The 18,842-nt window shown below is 40.0% G+C and overlaps 1 protein-coding gene across 1 annotated transcript in view; it reads right to left on the reverse strand.

The window, feature by feature from the left end:
* Window positions 1-18,842, reverse strand: part of LOC140467077 (complement receptor type 1-like) — a 217,952-nt gene that overhangs the window by 152,192 nt on the left and 46,918 nt on the right. Inside the window, exons 8-10 of the mRNA XM_072563137.1 lie at window positions 5,637-5,822; window positions 4,768-4,953; window positions 2,890-3,075 (exon numbers count right to left, since the gene is read on the reverse strand). Coding sequence (XP_072419238.1) covers window positions 2,890-3,075; window positions 4,768-4,953; window positions 5,637-5,822 — 558 coding nt within the window. The remainder of the gene's footprint in view (window positions 1-2,889; window positions 3,076-4,767; window positions 4,954-5,636; window positions 5,823-18,842) is intronic.

Below are 18,842 nucleotides of genomic sequence, written 5' to 3' on the forward strand. Positions count from 1 at the left end.
AATTAAACATCAGCAAGCTGATATGTTAGCACTGTTTCTGTCTCTGCAACAACTTCCTGGTCTACTGAGTATTTGCAGCACTTTATTGGGGTGGCGCGGTGGCACAGTGGTTAGCACTGTTGCCTCACAGCACCAGAGACACAGGTACAATTCCCACCTCAGGCAACTCTCTGTGTGGAGTTTGCACATTCTCCCCATGTCTGCTTGGGTTTCTGCTGGGTGCTCTGGTTTCTTCCCACAATCCAAAAGCGTGTAGGTTAGGTGAATTGGCCATGCTAAATTGCCCATAGTGTTAGGTGAAGGGGTAAATGTGGGAGTGTGGGTTGGTGTGGACTTTCCCCACTGAAAGTAATCTAATCTTTATGATTTTATTTCAGATTACCTGATGAAATTGTCTGCAGTGCTCAGTGTCTATGTGTCGCACTGTACACATGCTCAGTATACACTATGTTGCACAATTGTTGTTTGACTTTGTGGTTGAACTGTGCATTTATTTATTGTGTAGGTCTGGTCTGTGTGATGGTTCACTGCATGACTGTGTGTGTCATTAATTCTAATATGTCCACACATTTAGTTTTTATTTTAAATCTAAGTTTAATCTAGTAGCATTATTGTTCCTGGTTACCCATATGATATTAGTCATATTATTTGTCTTATTATTCTTGGCTAGCACTTTCCCTTTGTGGAATACCAAATGAACTGAGAAGGGTTTCCAAGCACTTCATCCAGAAATCCAGATTGAATGGACTAATCTTGTCAGGCAGGTTTAAAAACCAAGAGATTGGTAGACCTAGCTGGAAGACAAGGGGATGGAGGTACAAAGGGTGGAGCTGGAGACAAGGGAAAGAGTAATTGAGTTGGGTGGAAAAGAAGAATGGCAGAAAGTTCAGAGAAAGGATAGCAGTGGAGAGGAAAGATGATAGGAAAGAGAAGTAGATAGGGAAGGACTGAGGTCAGAGATGACAGAATTGATGGAGCTCAGCAGAACCTTCAAGCCAATCTTGATTAGTCTTTTACCATTGGAGGAAACTGAAGGGTCAATTGTGACAGGCAGTGAATTAGCCACCACACCAGCACGTTTGTTCCTTCTATAACCCTAGCAGTCTCTTTCTTCTCCCCACATTCCCTGTAATATCATTTCTTCCTCCCAAACTCACTTTGTAGCCATTGTCTTCTCTCCACCCTCCTCCCTGTCATTCTAGTGGGCAGACACCCTCCTTCCCCAATCCATCACGTAGGGGCAATAATCAGAATCCCTGACAGATGGCTCTTTGGCCTTGTCACCAGCAAAACGGCAAATAGCATGGATGCAGAACAAGGAATGAAACAGGACCCCTTATATAGGCTCTGCAGGCAGTTGATTAATCCTCTCAACAATATTCATCACCAGTACTGCAGGTGGTTATGTTCTGAAGCAGGTTAGAGTTGGCATCTGCATACTCTTTCCTAATGCATCAAGTAGTCATGGTCAACCAGCAGCTGTCACTGGAGGGCTGCCATAACCCTCCATGGCTCCCACTACCAATATTCATTGGCCAATATTTATGTCAGGTGACTGTGAGCATGGTGCAAGAGGGCAATATAATGAGTGGGAGTATGAGTGTTGGCTGCTCAGGGACGAATGAGAATAGCTATGATGTGTGTGGTTCTGAGAATTGCTGTGCAAGACAGTGCAACTTGGAACGCAGTACCTGAAGGTTTTGACATTCACATCTCCCCGAGGTCCAAAACTAGTGCAAAATGTCCAGGGACCATACTCCTGCTACAGACCTCCTTGGCCACTTCTGTGCATGGCTGTGCAGTCAGACAGGTAGTTCTCTTCTTCTCGTCCTTGGCAATCATTACCTCATTGTAGTCCCACAGACCCAAACGCAGGACTCCCAGGTAGGAATGAGAGACTGGGGCTACAGCATTCCCAATTGAGACTCTCTGGCACTTGCCAGAGGATCCTTACAACTTCTCTAGTTTGACAAATCCAGTGTATGATACCACCAACCCTCTCTTATTGGTCAATGAACCCAAGAGTGAGACATTAATGTCATGGCACATTTAAAGAGCCAGGGCTAAGCTTAGGCTCAACAGATTCCCTTCTGCTCATGGTTCTGCCATTGCACCAGTGACAAAAGTGTTGAAAATCTTGCCTAATCATCTCTGGGACCAAAATTGGAAATTAAATATTCCAAAGTAACTGATGCTTAGGGAAAAAAAGCAAGATGGTAAAGGTTATTTAAAGAATAAAATAAAGCAATAAGTGCAGAAATGAGAACCTAGGAAATAACAATATTGAATCAGAGAAGGTAGAACTTAGGAATGAGGAAGGATAGAAACACTACAGTGTATGGTGTTTGAAAATCAAAGACTTTTTTTTAAGTTAGATATTAAATTGTCAATCTACTCAAATAGTTGAGAGGTCCCATGAATTTCAAGAAACTTAAACGCTTTTGTTCTTCAGCACATCTAAAAGGTTTATTATGCCATTGTATCATTGAATGAATTGTTCTACAAGACACAGAATTTAACTGTTACAAAGTAAACCTCTACCACATTTCATTTTAATGTTGCGATCACATAAATGACAGTTTTAGTTCTCGACCAAGATCTTGCTCAAAATTGACTTTACTTTTTAATGACCAGCAGGTAGTGGTGGGAAGCATCAGAAATGTAATAAAATTAATCTTAATCTTATTTCCCATTTTTGGTCAAATGAAAACTTGCCCATCTTAGTAGCAAACCAAATTACTCATAGACAAAAATCACTACAATTTTTCATTTTTCCAGGAAGCCATTTGTGCAATATTGAAAAGTTTATATATGATTAAGAGTTTCTACAGTCGTATTGCATGAGAACAGTTTTCTGATACTCAAGCCCAAACTTTTAATTAACTGTACCTTTGCATGTCGGTGGGAAGTTGTCCCACTTTCCAGACTCTGTACAAGTAAGTTTGTCTGCACCTATCAATGAGTAGCCACTATTACATGAAAATGTTGCTACCATTCCATATTTCCAATAACCTCCATAGGGTGGTCTTGGGGTTATCCCATTAAGTATAGCTAGGAGGTTCTCACATCTGATGGCTGCAGAAAAATGAAATTCATTAATGTCTTCCACAAACTATCAAATCAGAAACTTCAGGGATTAAAAACAGCTCACTGACAAAATAAAGGTAAAACAGTAGACTGCAGTACAGAGTAAGATACAGGGATTCCTCTCTCCCCTACCTTCCCCTTCCTCATGCTAGTACCCAAAGCAAACACTGGATCTGCATGTAGTGCTAGCATTAACACTCTTACCTCCGTTCCCCTCAGAGGGGAATTTGAAACAATTTGAAATTTTGACTATTTTTAAGCATAAATTTATGGAGTCAACTAGTACACGGATACTACTTTTGAGTAACTGAAATTCATGCCCATCAAAATTCATACTGTATCATTCTCAAAAATCCAATTGCTTTGTGGATGAAAAACGAAATATAACCCAACAAATTACGGTAAGTCTAAAAACCCAGAGAAGAGCACAACAGCCTGTGAACAAAACAATGTCCTGAACTATCAGCAGTTCACATGGGTCACCCAGGTGAGTGCAGAATAAAGATTTTTTTTCAGTCGAAGCTTCAGCTGGGAAAGCCTTGGTCAGGAAACGTAAACAGCTTCAGCCATGACCAGGTGAGACAACCTGGAGGCTGGAAGAACACAGCAAGCCAGACAGCATCAGGAGGTGGAGAAGTAAACATTTTCAGTATAACGCTTCATCAGGACTTGATGTGGGGGCAGGGGAAGCTGCAGATAAAGAGATGGGGCCTGGAGTAGAGAGAGTAGCAGAATAGTGAGGTAGTGACAGGTGAACACAGGTAGTGGGTATGATCTGGCTGGCCGATGGGAGTGATGAATCTGGTTGGTAGGTGGAATGGTAGGGAAGAGGCAGGGCTGGAAAAGGAGATGGGAGATACGTGAGAAGATTATTTGAAATTCAAAAACTCAATGTTAAGTCCCATGTGCTGTAGGCTGCCCAGGTGGAAGATGAAGTGTTATTACTCCAATTTCCAGTCTGATTCACTGCAGCAGTGGCTCTCTCAACATTTTTGATCACCAGTGCCGCAGGAAGGTCAGGTTTTGAAGGAAGTTACAGTTGGCATCTGCAGGGCAATCAGCAGATGGACCTTAGAAATGATGAAGGTTAGAAACACAGCAGTGTATGGTGTCTCAAAGTGGAAGACCTTTTTTGGACTTTTTTTAGATATTAAATTGTCAGTCTATTCAAATAGTCAAAAGGTCTCATGCACTTCAATCAGTTCTAAATGCTTTTGCTCTTCAAGGGTTTGAAGGGTTTATTACACCATTTTATCTTTGAATTAATAGTTCCACAAAACTCGTAACCTAACTGTTGCAAAGTAAACCTGTACCACATTTTATTTTAATGTTGCAATCAGATATATGGGAACATGACAGTTTTGGTTCTGGACCAAGATCTTGCCCAAAATTGAATTTATTTTTTAATGACCAGCAGGTGGTGGTGGGAAGCATCAGAAATATAATAAAATGTAATTTAAACTTATTTCCCATTTTTGATCAAATGAAAACTGGTCTACTGAAATAATTAATTGCAGACCAAGTTACTCGTAGACAAAAATCACTACAATTTTATATTTTGCCAGGAAACCATTTGTGCAACATTGAAAAGTTTATATATATGAGTAAACGAGTTTCTACAGTCGTATTGCACAAGAATAGTTTTCTGATACTCAAACTCAATATTTTAATTAACTGTACCTTTGCATGTCGGTGGGAAGTTGTCCCACTTTCCAGACTCTGTACAAACAAGTTTGTCTGCACCAATCAATGAGTAGCCACTATTACATGAATATGTTGCTACCATTCCATATTTCCAGTAACCTCCAAAGGGTGGTCTTGGGGTTATCCCATTAAGTATAGCTAGGAGGTTTTCACATCTGATGGCTGCAGAAAAATGAAATTCATTAATGTCTTCCACAAACTATCAAATCAGAATCTTCAGGGATTAAAAACTCAAACGGTTCAGTGACAAAACAAAGGCTAGAAACACTGCAGTGTATGGTGTCTCAAAGTGAAAGACTTTTTATGGTTAGATATTAAATTGTCAGTCTATTCAGATAGTTAAAAGATCTCATGCGTTTCAATCAGCCTAAATGCTTTTGCTCTTCAACACATCTGAAGGGTTTATTACACCATTGTATCTTTGAATTAATAGTTCCACAAAACTCGTAACCTAACTGTTGCAAAGTAAACCTGTACCACATTTTATTTTAATGTTGCAATCAGATATATGGGAACATGACAGTTTTGGTTCTGGACCAAGATCTTGCTCAAAATTGAATTTATTTTTTAATGACCAGCAGATGGTGGTGGGAAGCATCAGAAATGCAATAAAATGTAATTTTATTTTTAATTTGATCATTTTTGATCAAATGAAAACTGGTCTTCTGAAATAATTAATTGCAGACCAAGTTACTCGTAGACAAAAATCACTGCAATTTTTCATTTTTCCGGAAAACCACTTGCGCAATACTGAAAAGTTTATATATGATTAAAAGAGTTTCTACAGTCGTATTGCATGAGAACCATTTTCTGATACTCAAACTCAATATTTTAATTAACTGTACCTTTGCATGTCGGTGGGAAGTTGTCCCACTTTCCAGTCTCTGTACAAGCAAGTTTGTCTGCACCTATCAATGAGTAGCCACTACTACATGAATATGTTGCTACCATTCCATATTTCCAGTAACCTCCATAGGGTGGTCTTGGGGTTATCCCATTATGTATAGCTAGGAGGTTCTCACATCTGATGGCTGCAGAAAAATGAAATGCATTAATGTCTTCCACAGACTGTCAAATCAGATTCTTCAGGGATTAAAAACTCAAATGCTTCAGTGACAAAACAAAGGTTAAACAATAGACTGCAGTACAGAGTAAGATACAGGGATTCCTCTCTCCCCTATCTTTTCCTTCCTCACGCTAATGCCCAAAGCAAAGACTGGGCCTGCATTTATTGCTAGCAGTAACGCCCTTACCTCTGTTGCCCTCACTGGACCTTTTCAGATAATCCAGAGACCTGCAGCCTCACATGCCACCATACACTCCCACTTCCCCATTCAGCTCACCGGTCTTGACACCCAGTAAAACCTGCAAATTCTAATAGATGATGGAGTGTGAATTGAAAAGAAGTCTCTGGAAGCCAAAACATAGCTCCTTAAAAATCTAACATACCCTCAGGAAAGTCTCAGAAAGACATCTCAATAGCAAAATATTTTGTGTCATGACAAGAGCCTCATCTTTTTTGTTGTTTAACTACCTGATTGAGAACTTTACAAAATTAAGTGAGGCATGGATAGTGGCAGTCTTTTTTCCCCAGAGTAGAAATGTCAATTACTGTATATACTCAAGTCACAGTTGAATTCTCTGACTATTTTTAAAGGTTAAATTTATGAAGTTGACTATTACATGAATACTACTTTTGAGTGGCTGAAATCCATGTCCCTTAAAATTAGTACCACGTCATTAGCAGAAGCCAATTGCTCTCGAGATGAAAAAAGAAAAATAACCCAATGAGTTGTGATAAGTCTAAAAGCCCACAGCAGAGCACACTAGCCAGTGGACTGGAAGGCCGGAGCGGAGCTGAACAACCAGCTCACTGACTCATAAAAACTGATCTATGATCTGTGAAGAACAGAGATCGACTTTTCCATAAAATAAATGACAAAATCCATACATTTTTGGCCAAAAATAGGATGTCAATGTTTACATGAGATTAATTATTACCTGAGTACATATGTTACTAAATGACACAGTTTTAGCATAAAATGGGGAAAAATTAAGGATGTGAGGGTAAGTTTTTTTTTACACAGAGCCTCAAATGCACTACCAGAGGAGGTGGTGGAGGTGGATACAACAGCAACATTAAACAGCAACATATTGACAGATATTTGAATATGCAGGGAATAGAGTGTATGGACCACGTTGAGGGAAAAGATTTTTAGTTTAGAAAGGCATCATGTGACAGTGCAGTCTAGGTGGTAAAAAGGGCCCATTCCGTGCTGTACTCTTCTTTTTTTTTGTAGAAGCATTTTTTGTCCTTAGTTCGTTTTTTTTAAATGCCTAATTGACAGTACTTTAAAGTTGAATTGTACCTTTCTCTCAAAATCTTAGTACAGATTTCCTGCAATGCCAAACTGTCAGCACTTTAACCTCAGAACATTTGACCAATGAGGCCAATTTTCCTGAAGTATCAAACTCTTCAATTGATTGAATAATTTGTCAAAAGAAGTAAAATTGAGCCTCTAAGAGGCTGGAGAACAAAAAACTGGCAAAACAATCCTGAAACACCAGATTAAGGTATTTAAGGGATTGAAGGGCTTAATTTCGATAAAACCTCAATAAATGGGTATTTAAGTCTTTTCCATCCTCCTCCAGCAAAAAAAATCTACTCTCAGTTTAGTGAGGAATAACAGAAAATTTACAGATAGGTCAATTCATTATATGAAAAATAATAAATAGCATTGATATGACAGGCAATTTATAGGCTACAGGCTACAGGACTCGAGAATGTGGTGCTGGAAAAGTACAGCAGATCAGACAGCATCTGAGGAACAGGAGAATTGACATTTCAGGCATAAGGCCTTCAGGCTGAAATGTCGATTCTCCTGCTCCTCGGATGCTTCCTGATCTGCTGTACTGTTCCAGCACCACATTCTCAACTCTGATCACCAGCATCTGTAGTCCTTACTTTCTCCGACAGACTACAGGTTTGGTGTACGTGATGGGGGTGGATGTTCTAAGGGGATCAGGTTGGGACATCCTGATCATTTCATCAGGTTGAATTTGTAGGCAAGTGAGAAATCTCTGTGCTGCTGGTCAGTTAGAGCATTTAGATATTTGTGTTAGAAATCCAGTACCATTTTAAACATTAACTTTTGCAGTTAACAAAGTAATGTCCTGAACTATCAGTGGTTCATATGGGTCACCCAGGTGAGTGCAGAATAAAGATTGCTTTTTCAGTCGAAGCTTCAGCTGGAAAAGCCTTGGTCAGGAAAAGTAAACAGCTCCAGCATGACCACGTGAGACAAACAAAGCTGGAAGAACATCGCAAGCCAGACAGCATCAGATGGAGAAGTCAACATTTTTGGTATAATGCTTCATCAGGACTTGATGTGGGGGCAAGGGAAGCTACAGATAAAGAGAGGGGGGCTGGAGTTGAGAGAGTAGCAGAATAGTGAGGTAGTGATAGGTGAACACAGGTAGTGGGTATGATCTGGCTGGCCGATGGGAGTGATGAATCTGGTTGATAGGTGGAATGGTAGGGAAGAGGCAGTGCTGGAAAGGGAGTTGAGGGATACATGAGAAGACTATTTAAAATTCGAAAACTCAATGTTAAGTCCTGTGCGCTGTAGGCTGCTCGGGTGGAAGATAAAGTGTCATTGCTCCAATTTCCAGTTTGATTCACTGCAGCAGTGGCTCTCTCAACATTTTTGATCACCAGTGCCGCAGGAAGGTCAGCTTTTGAAGGAAGTTACAGTTGGGATCTGCATCTTCCTTCCTGATGCATCAGATACACATGGGCAATCAGCAGATGGAACTTAGAAATGACGAAGGCTAGAAACATGGCAGTTATGGTGTCTCAAAGTGAAAGACTTTTTTTAGTTAAATATTACATTGTCAGTCTATTCAGATAATTAAGAGGTCTCATGCGTTTCAATCAGCCTAAATGCTTTTGTTGTTCAGCACATCTGAAGGGTTTATTACACCATGGTATTTTTAAATGAATTGTTCCACAAGGCTTGTAACCTAACTGTTACAATGTAAACCCGTACCACATTTTATCTTAATGTTGCAATCAGATATATGGGAACATGACAGTTTTGTTTCTGAAACAGCATCTTGCTCAAAATTGAATTTACTTTTTAAATGGCCAGCAGGTGTGAAGCATCAGAAATATAACAAAAACTTAATTTCCTAGTTTTGATCGAGTCAAAACTGGTCAACACAAATATTTTAGTTGCAAACCAAATTACACATTGGCAAAAATCACTTCACTTTTCCAGGAAACCATTTGTGCAACATTAAAAAAACTTATGTATGATTAAAAGAGTTTCTAAGGTTGTATTGTTTGAGAACAGTATTCTGATACCCCTACCCAACATTTTAATTAACTGTTTTGTTACATGTAGGTGGGTTCTTGTCCCACTTTCCAGACTCTTTCCAAACAGGTTTGCCTGCAACAATGAATGAGTAGCTATTAATAGATGAATATTTTGCTACCATTTCATATTAGGTATTAATGGGAGGGTTGCACATCTGATGGCTGCAGATAAACAAAATTTATTAATGTTCTCCTCAGACTGTCAAATCAGAAACTTCGGGGATTAAAAGCTCAAACAGCTCAGTGACAAAACAAAGATAAAACAAGAGACTGCGATGCAGAGTAAGATTCAGGCATTTCTCTAACTCCTATCTTTCCCTCCCTCACACTGGTACCCAAAGCAAAAACTGGTCTTGAATTTACAGCTAGTAGTAACAGTCTTACCTCCATTCCCAACCGTCCTGTGGTATTATCAGTAGACTGTTAATGTAGAGACCCTGGTAATATTCTGGGGATCTAGGTTTGAATCCTGCCAGGCCCGATGGTAGAATTTACATTCAATAAAAATCCAGAAATAAGAGTCTAATGATGACCGTGAATCCATTGTTGATTGTCAGGAAAAACTCATCTGGCTCACTAATGCCCTTTAGGGAAGGAAACTGCCATCCTTATCTGGTCTGGTCTCCATGTTACAGTTTAGTATTAGGGTCAGGGTTTACGGTCAGGGTCAAAGTCAATAGGGTTAGGGCTAGGGTCAGGTCCTGATGACCCCTGGGTGGATGTCCTCCCCTTCCAGCCCCAACCCTTACCCAATAACAACCAACACATCCAGAGCGGTCACATTTACTGAATGGTTTTGGCCTCATCCTTCGGTTGCTGTGGGTAACATAGCAGCATGGGTGAGATTATTTCTTTAAGTGGCTGTTAATTAGTCACTTCAAGGACTCAGTAGACCCAAGGATGGATACACAGGCAACCTATTGTCCTCTCTGCTTCAGATGGGAAAGGTGGTAATGTTGTGAGAAGACCTTCTGCTGGATTTTTTACATCCACCTCAATTTTTGAACATGGCACCAGTAGAGCATAAAATCCAGTCGTTAGGAACTGTGCAGAATTACACAAAGTCAATCAATGTGTAAAAGCTTGCAAGTGATGTGCAGAAAAGCAATGTTATGGTCAACTAGAAATTTTCCAAACCAACATTAACACTTTTATAGACTTCAAACTCAAGCAAAGTTATCCTTTGGTTTGTGAACAGAGGGTTACTCCCATGGTCTGCAGGTTGGTGGTGGGGGCACAAATGTGCTGTTTTCACTACATTCAATTACACTGTTGGCATCCATTTCATAACCTTCATTTCAACTGAAGGTAATTCTCTCCTGACAGCTATAGGTTGGTCCAAGTCCTGCTATAATTCGCCCATTTCCAAAGGAATCAGGAAATGTGCATCTAACAACTGAGAAAAGGACAATACTATGGGGTAACTAGCTGTAGTTATTGTTCCACTTGGAACATTACTTTCCGTTATGCTGCTGAAATTAACAGTAGAAGTAAACTTCATGATTTGTAATGACTTGATCAATTTTGGCCCTCACCTCTACCTCAGATTTTTTAATTCTGATAGTTTCTACATGAGCCAGCAAATTATTTCAGCAAAAGCAAAATACTATATATACTGAGAGTCACTGATAAGATCAGAAAATATTGGAAACACTCCCCATAGCTCTGGCAGTATCTGAAGAGAAAAACAGTGAATGGGCTGGATTTTGTTGATGGGCTCAAGTTCGTGGTATTAAGTTCATTTACGGATTGCATGTCTGCACAAAGACATAGTAGGACAATGCATCCAATTAATGCAGAACAGCAAAGCAATAATGGGTAGCAAGCAGGAGCTCATGCTGCCAGCTAAATAAAGTAAGTATGAAATTTTCATAATTGCTGTTTACAGAGAAGTTTGAGAAAGGATCAGCAGAAAGCACTGTTCATTTGGTTTGATTTGTTACAATCACGTGTATCAAGGTACAGTGAAAAGTGTTGTTGCAATACAAGTGAGTTTCCATGCTCAGTGCCAACTCTCTGAAGGTGGCCCTGCAGTGAAAAGTGGGCGAGACTGTTTCCAGAGGATGGGGAAGGAGGTCAGCCAGCCTCACAAAGAAGGAGTTGATTGAAGAAGTGAACTGCTGCAGAGTCATGCGAGAAAACCTTTCAGTTACTGCCGTCTGCAGTAGTCCTCTCATACAACAAACTTTTTAAATGTACATTGTCTTTTAATGACAACACTGAGCCTTCCTGCTTGGAATCCCTGCACAACTGAATGCCTACAAATTTCAGGCAACAATCACCTCCACAGACTACTGAAGCTCTGTAGGACCCATGCATTTTTTAAAAACTCACCTGTTTGAATTATTTATGACACATCACATCCTGAGATGTGGCATGAACAAGATCTTCTGGCCCAGAAGGAGGGACACCACACAGCACCCTAAAGGTCCTCACTTGAGGGGTCCATATGCTGTCTCTGAAATTCAAACTGCTATTCACAACTTCAATTATTGATCCCCTTAATGACTTAGATTGGACGTCTGACACTAGCCAACAGGTTCCTGTTCTTATGCTCAAACTGCCTTTCAAATTATTTCTATTAGAATTAGCTTGAATAGATAGGTAAGAAGCACAACATTTGTGAAAGGTAACTTTGAGGTACAGATGTAAGAGAGTAGTAAAATGGGCAGACTGTACTTCTTTGCACTCTCAATATTGAATTCCACAACTTCAGAAACTAATTGCATTCTGGCAGTGCTCCATTTTGTTTACATTCTCTCCCCCAATTTCCCAAATTGTGTTTGCATCACCTTTACTTTGCACTCAACAGAAAGGACCAATTCTTTCCCTCTCACACGTTAATTTAAACCCTTGTGACATTATTTTTCTGCATTACTTTGCACCGAGATCTCTATACCATCTGCCCTCTTGCTCCTCCTCTGATTCTGTCACAAGTATAAAAATGAACCTATTTTCTAACACCTTCGAATTCCAAAGAAGAGTTACTATGGAGTCGAAATGTTAACTCTATTTCTCGCTACAGATGCTGCCAAACCTGCTGAGTTTCTCTAGCATCTGTTTGTTTGTGATTCTTGGCTGTAAGTTTAGGGGTTTGAGGAGGTACTTGGAGAGCAAAGAGCATGTGGGTGGAAAGGACTCAGAGCTGCCCCCAACATGGCCTCTTTTTATTTTCTTGTTCCTGCTCCCCAGCTGCCACCCAAACTAAACTCCCTCACCTTTAACCTCATCTCCAAGGAGGTCAGGAAAATTTTACCCAATGCTTCAGCCTGATGACCTTTCCTCAGAACTGATTTAAAATGTTAATTTTGTTTCTCTCTCCATACAAGTTGCAGACATACCAAGTGTTGCCAATACTTTCTATTTTCACTACCAAGTTATTTAACTTCTTTATTTTAAACACCAAAGTTCTCATATTTGCAGGATGTTAAAGCTTGTAAAAATCAAAAATCTAGAAAAATGCAGAAAACGATGCCCTGAGGCATGATATATCGACAAGACCACACAGACACTATGACAATGTATGAATAAACACCACGCAACAATCACCCAGTATGTACATCCTCTCCCAGTCAGTGAACACTATCGCAGTCAAGGACACGCAGTATCTGATCTTCGGGAAGCATCCTCCAAGGTGGCCTTCAAGATATGTGACAACACAGAACCACCAAGCAAAAACTGGAAGCCAGGTTCCATACTCGTGAGGATGGCCTCAATCTTAGGTTGATGTCACGCTATATGTAACCCCGCCATATTGTTGTATTTGCAAAATCTTTCCTACTATCTTGTTTGATACAATTACCTTGATTACTTGTGATTATCTCTCTACCTTAATTAGTTTGTACAGTTTTTGATTTTTTAGTTATTTTGGTCAGACCCTCATCATGTGATTGATACTTACTCATGTTATACTAACAAGTTGGTTTGTCTCTAGCACTGTTTTATTGTTTATTATTTGTAATTATCTCTCTGCCTTAATTATTCAGTTCATAGTCATCCCTTCACTTGTTATTACGCTGTTGATACTTTACTCACACCATTTGACACTCTTGATCACCTGCACAGACTTGTTACTCAGCCTATCAACACTCTGCTCACACTATTTGTACTTCCCTTCACTTCACCTGGTGAAGGAGCAGTGCTCTGAAAGCTTGTGATTTTAAATAAACCAGGTGGACTATAACCTGGTGTCTTGTGTTTTCTGACTTTGTCCACCCAAATCCAACACGAGCATCTGGTCACTCTGCTATTTGAAACTTGAAAAGGGTTCAGAAAAGACCTACAAGGATGTTGCCAGGATTAGAGGGTTTGAGCTGTAGGGAAAGGCTGAACAGACAGTGACAATTTTCCCTGGAGCGTTGAAGGCTGAGTGGTGAACTTATAGAGTTTTATAAAATCATGAGGGGCATGGATAGGGTTAATAGAGAAGGTTTTTCGTCTGGGGTGAGGGAGTCAAAAGCTAGAGGGCCTAGGTTTAGGGTGAGAGGGGAAAGATTTAAAAGGGACCTAAGGGGCAACTTTTTCACACAGAGGGTAGTGCATGTATGGAATGAACTGCCAGAGGAAGTGTGAAGGCTAGTGCAATCACAACAGTTAAAAGACATCTGTGTTGCTCTATCAAAAGGATGGGTTTAGAGGAAATGCTGGCACATGGTACTAGATTTATCTAGGATATGTGGTCAGCATAAAATTTTCCTGACCAATAAAAATTTTCCTGACCTCCTTGGAGATGAGGTTAAAGGTGAGGGAGTTTAGTTTGGGTGGCAGCTGGGGAGCAGGAACAAGAAAATAAAAAGAGGCCATGTTGGGGGCAGCTCTCTGAGTCCTTTCCACCCACATGCTCTTTGCTCTCCAAGTTGGACTCCGAGTTGGACTAAAGAGTCTATTTCCATGCTATACGTCTCTATGACTCCATCTCGACATCAAGTCACATTCTAGATTTCTATAGTTCTGGCTGAGTTTGAATCGAAATGAAATCTTAAAATGACCAAAACCAAAGGTGTCTATGTTTCCTGACTTTCACAGCCACGCTAATGTTTATTACGAAACTTTGTCATAGAATTCCTACAGTGTAAAAGCAGGGTATTTGGCCCATTGAGTCCAGACTGACCCTCTGAAGACCATCCTACCGAGATCCATCCCATTCCTGTAATTCCCATGGCTAATCCATCTAGCCTGCATATCCCTGGACACTGAGCAATTTAGCATGGCCCATCCAACATCTTTGGACTGTGGGAGGAAACCGGAGCATCTGGAGGAAACCCACACAGACACAGGAGGAATGTGCAAACTCCACAGAGACAGTTCCCCCAAGGCTGGAATCAAACCCAGATCCTGGCACAGTAAGAGAGCAGTGCTAGCCACCATGCCACCCATAAATAAGTAAGTACCCTATATTTCACCTCACTGACCACAGACTTTGTGGGAAGACATCTTATTGCTGCCCTAAAGTGACTTTCAATTAGGCTTCTCTGACATTGTCCTCCCAATTCTGGGTATTGTCCAGAGGAGTTTGCAGGCAAGAAGGAGATACTCTTAGAGCTGTTCGGTAAGCAACTAAAATTACCAGATAGATTATTAATTGATTTTTATGTGCATAAATATTTCTCAAGCTGTTTGCATTTACCAAAGTGAAACAGATAGATGCTCAATAAAAAATGCTCCTTCAGTGAAACTGACAGCTGGGAAGGCTTTGAACATTGCAACTGAACAGCTGCAGTCATGAACAGAGTGCACTGTCACAGTTGAGAGGAATTGGACAACCAATTTACATCTGTCTTCCTTTCATTTCACCTTGAACTGTACTTTTCTGATTTCAATTCTCAACATTACATGGAAACAACATATGCAGAAGAAGTGTATCTCCATTGAATGCAAAAGGAGCAGAAACAGTACCAGGAGAAAAACTATATCCACTTGTCTTCTCATCAGCCATATGCTGTTCCATCCGGAAAAAAAAGGGGGTGGGCACAGACATCCAGCTCCAAGGATATGAAACTCCTAACACAGGGCAAAGGATCAACTGTCTTGACAAGTGTGAGTGCTAGTCCCTCAGGAAACTTAGGCTTTCAGGCAGGTCATAACTGACATCTGCAATTCCTCAACCAGGACCTGTTTCACAGTGTACCAGGTTAGCATGCACTGCCAGCAGCAGTTACTGTAGGACCACCCCACTACCTCCTCCCTCCCACAGAAAGAGATGAAATCAGCAGCAAGGTGTGTTGTTCTGAGGAGTGTTCTGCTGGAGGACTGAGAAAGTCGAGGGTGTGGGACCTTGCACTTAAAAATGTTGTGCTACATGCTTTTCCAGTCCACTTGACATTCTTGACTCTTGGTGCACTGTCACCAGGTAGGAGGGACCACACTCCTGCTCCTGACTTCTGTGGCCTCTGCCATCCATGCCCGCTGAGATGAGAAGCTGCACTCTTCCTCATACTCTTCTCAGTAAGAGTATGAGAGTATACAATGGGCAGCCTTCTCTAATCTCATTTCATTCTGTCATCACTATAGTCTAAGGAATCCATGTCAAAAAGACATGAATATTGTGCTATCATCCCATATTCCCAGTGATCTCCATTGGGTAGTGATGGAGTTATGCCTTTGCTAATAAGTGGAAGATCAGGCTATTTGACAGCTAATGGAAAAAATGAAGGTAATGCTTCAGGATTACAATTTCAATCCAGTTTGTGACAGTGGAACACATTGGCATAATGCAGAACTCTCTTTTGTCTTCCACATGTCCAAAAGGAAAAAAATACAATTAAAAACTGGAAGGACTATGGATGCTGTAAATCAGAAACAAGAACAGACATTGCAGGAAAAGCTCAGCAGGTCTGGCAGCATCTATGAAAATCAATCACAGTTAACATTTCGGTTCAAGTAAGCCTTCCTTAGAACTGGAGGAAGAATCTGAGGGAAGGTCACTCGACCTGAAACAATAACTTTGATTTCTCTCCACAGATGCTGCCAGATCTGCTGAGCTTTTCCAGCAGTTCCTATTTTTGTTTAGGTAAAACACCATTTGCAGCTTCACACTGCACACTTCTGACAGAATAAGACTGGTTTTGATCTCAGCCTGTAAAATGAGGTCCTGAACAAATTGCTCACATTTCCACATAGAAGCAATGAAGGGTAAAGCATGGAATTTCCTGTATTGGTCCAAATTGATTTTTTGTACCTTCACACAGAACTTCAACTCAGACTAGTACTAATCATTTCAAAATGCTGCTGGGTTTTTCCTTCTCATATGGCACAAATATACTGAAAAGACCAATTATTAACATAAAATATAGAATCAACATGGCTGCTGACTCAGGAAATATTATGAGATTACAAAATCTGAAGTAAGGAGGAAGAAAAGTACAGAGGCTAATTTTCAGTATGCTATATATATATATATATATATATATATATATAGATTTAATACATCTTCAAAAATATTTTCATATTCTGGAAGCTACATATATAATCACATAACAACCACCATGTTCCTTTTGTATCATACTTCAATAAAATGATAAACAAAGAGGAAAATATTCATTACTGAACAAAGTAAAATAGTTTACAGATTAGCCTTGCATGTTAATAAAGATGTTTAACGACAAGCTAACTTAGTGAGCAGAGAGAAGACTTAGGGAAATTCCAGATAAAAGCATGAAGAGTAGCTGAAGCATGTGATTTCTGGTTCAGTGCAAATGTGACCACATCATTTCATGTGATTGACATCTTTTACGAATCTAAGTGCATGAATAGTTTTAACAGGACTAAGATTTTTTTTAAAGTAAAATTGGTTTATTGCTTCATTGACTATGAAGTTACTTGTCATCTTGTGAATGCAAATCAAGAATTCACATTTTAATCAAATGAAAAAGGAAAACATTATCAACCTCCAGAACACTTTCCTTCTCCTTACCATGCACAATCTCACCATCATAATTCTGACCACAGTCACTGACTGAAAGGCTTTGGTAGAAACATTTATAACAATTTGAATACTTATTCCTAGAATTTCACAAATTGAAAGGATAATGGGCAATATTTAAACAAAGAAGGGGAACAATTGGGTCGTGTGTAATTTTGAGTGGATAGTGATTGCAATAAGGATCAATTTTGCTGCACTCAAATCCTGAAAGATGTCTAACTCTATTTTGAAGCATGATATTTTTCAGCTATTCAACAACCTAAAACTTGATTCTTTTTCTCCACAGTTATTGTATGTCATTTTCATGTTTTTGCTTCCATTCAGAGTTTATATTTATTCTGTTATTAGCACCTTTAAGTAATATCTATTCTGGATCTACTTTTTGTCCCTTCTATATGAGCAGCACAGTAGCACAGTGGTTAGCACTGCTGCCTCACGGCGCCAGAGACCCGGGTTCATTTCCTGCCTCAGGCGACTGACTGTGTGGAGTTTGCATGTTCTCCCTGCGTCTGCGTGGGTTTCCTCCAGGTGTTCTGGTTTCCTCCCACAGTCCAAAAATGTGCAGGTTAGGTGAATTGGCCATGCTAAATTGCTCATAGTGTTAGGTGAAGGGGTAAATGTAGGGTTGTGGACTTGTTGGGCTGAAGGGCCTGTTTCCACACTGTAAGTAATCTAATCTAATCATATAGCCAATATCTCTTCCTTCATTTTTTATTCTCATTGATTCCAAACTGCATCCCCACCGAACTTTCCCTTTCCTTCCCTTCTGTGTCACATCCTCCTGGTCATATTTTGCAATAGCCTGGGACCCAACTGTTTTCCACCTCTCTCTTGTTTTAAAGAAGAGTCAGAATGGACTCAATACATTAACTCTCCATAGTTCTGCCAGACCTGCTGAGTTTCTTTAGCCCTTTTTTTTATTATCCAAAACTGAAGTTTGATCCCTTGCATATTTTACTGGTAGGATTAATGCGTGTTTTTAGGAACTATCCAAAAGATCTATTAAATATTCACCCAACCTGTTCCACTTTGGATTACTTAGTTGGCTTGTCTTATGAGCACAACAGGAGGTCACCATTAAAAAGATACCTTTTGAAAAATTATGAGTCGCAAACCTCCCAGCTCCCTGGTATCAATAGAAGTTGCTGCCAGCAATGCTCACATCCCCCACTCTTGTGGTTGGACCTTAAAGTCATTGTGAGCAAATCTGCAGGTGAAAGTACCAATGTGCCATTGGATATAGTGACAAGAGTAGGCTATTCAGTCCCCTATGCCTGCAATTCAATTAGATGATCTATACCTCAACTTTGTTTGTTCACTTTTGCGTCAGAAGACTTACATTTAAATAGTACCTTTCAATGATCTCAGGACAACTCAAACTGCTTCACATTCAATGAAGTACTTTTGAAGTTGTACTTTCCCTATTGTACTGTGGGAAATCATGACAGCCAATTTTTGCACAGCAACCCACAAACTAATGTGATAATGATTAAGTAGTCTGTTTCTTGTGATGTTGATTACGGGATAAATATTGGTCACATGAACATTGCAAATAACTCCACTACCCTTCATCCAACTTGTGCCACAGAATCTTTCATATCCAGGTGAGAAGATAGACAGGCCTCTTCTGAAGGACTGCACTAGTAATTAAACAATAATCCTACTTTGAAGTTTAGCCTACATTTTTGTGCTCAAATCCTGGAGTAGGACTTGAATTGACAGCTTGCAAATGATACTGCTACCAACTGAGAC

This window comes from Chiloscyllium punctatum, chromosome 45 (assembly GCF_047496795.1).
Source record: "Chiloscyllium punctatum isolate Juve2018m chromosome 45, sChiPun1.3, whole genome shotgun sequence".
NCBI classification, from domain to species: Eukaryota; Metazoa; Chordata; class Chondrichthyes; order Orectolobiformes; family Hemiscylliidae; genus Chiloscyllium; species Chiloscyllium punctatum.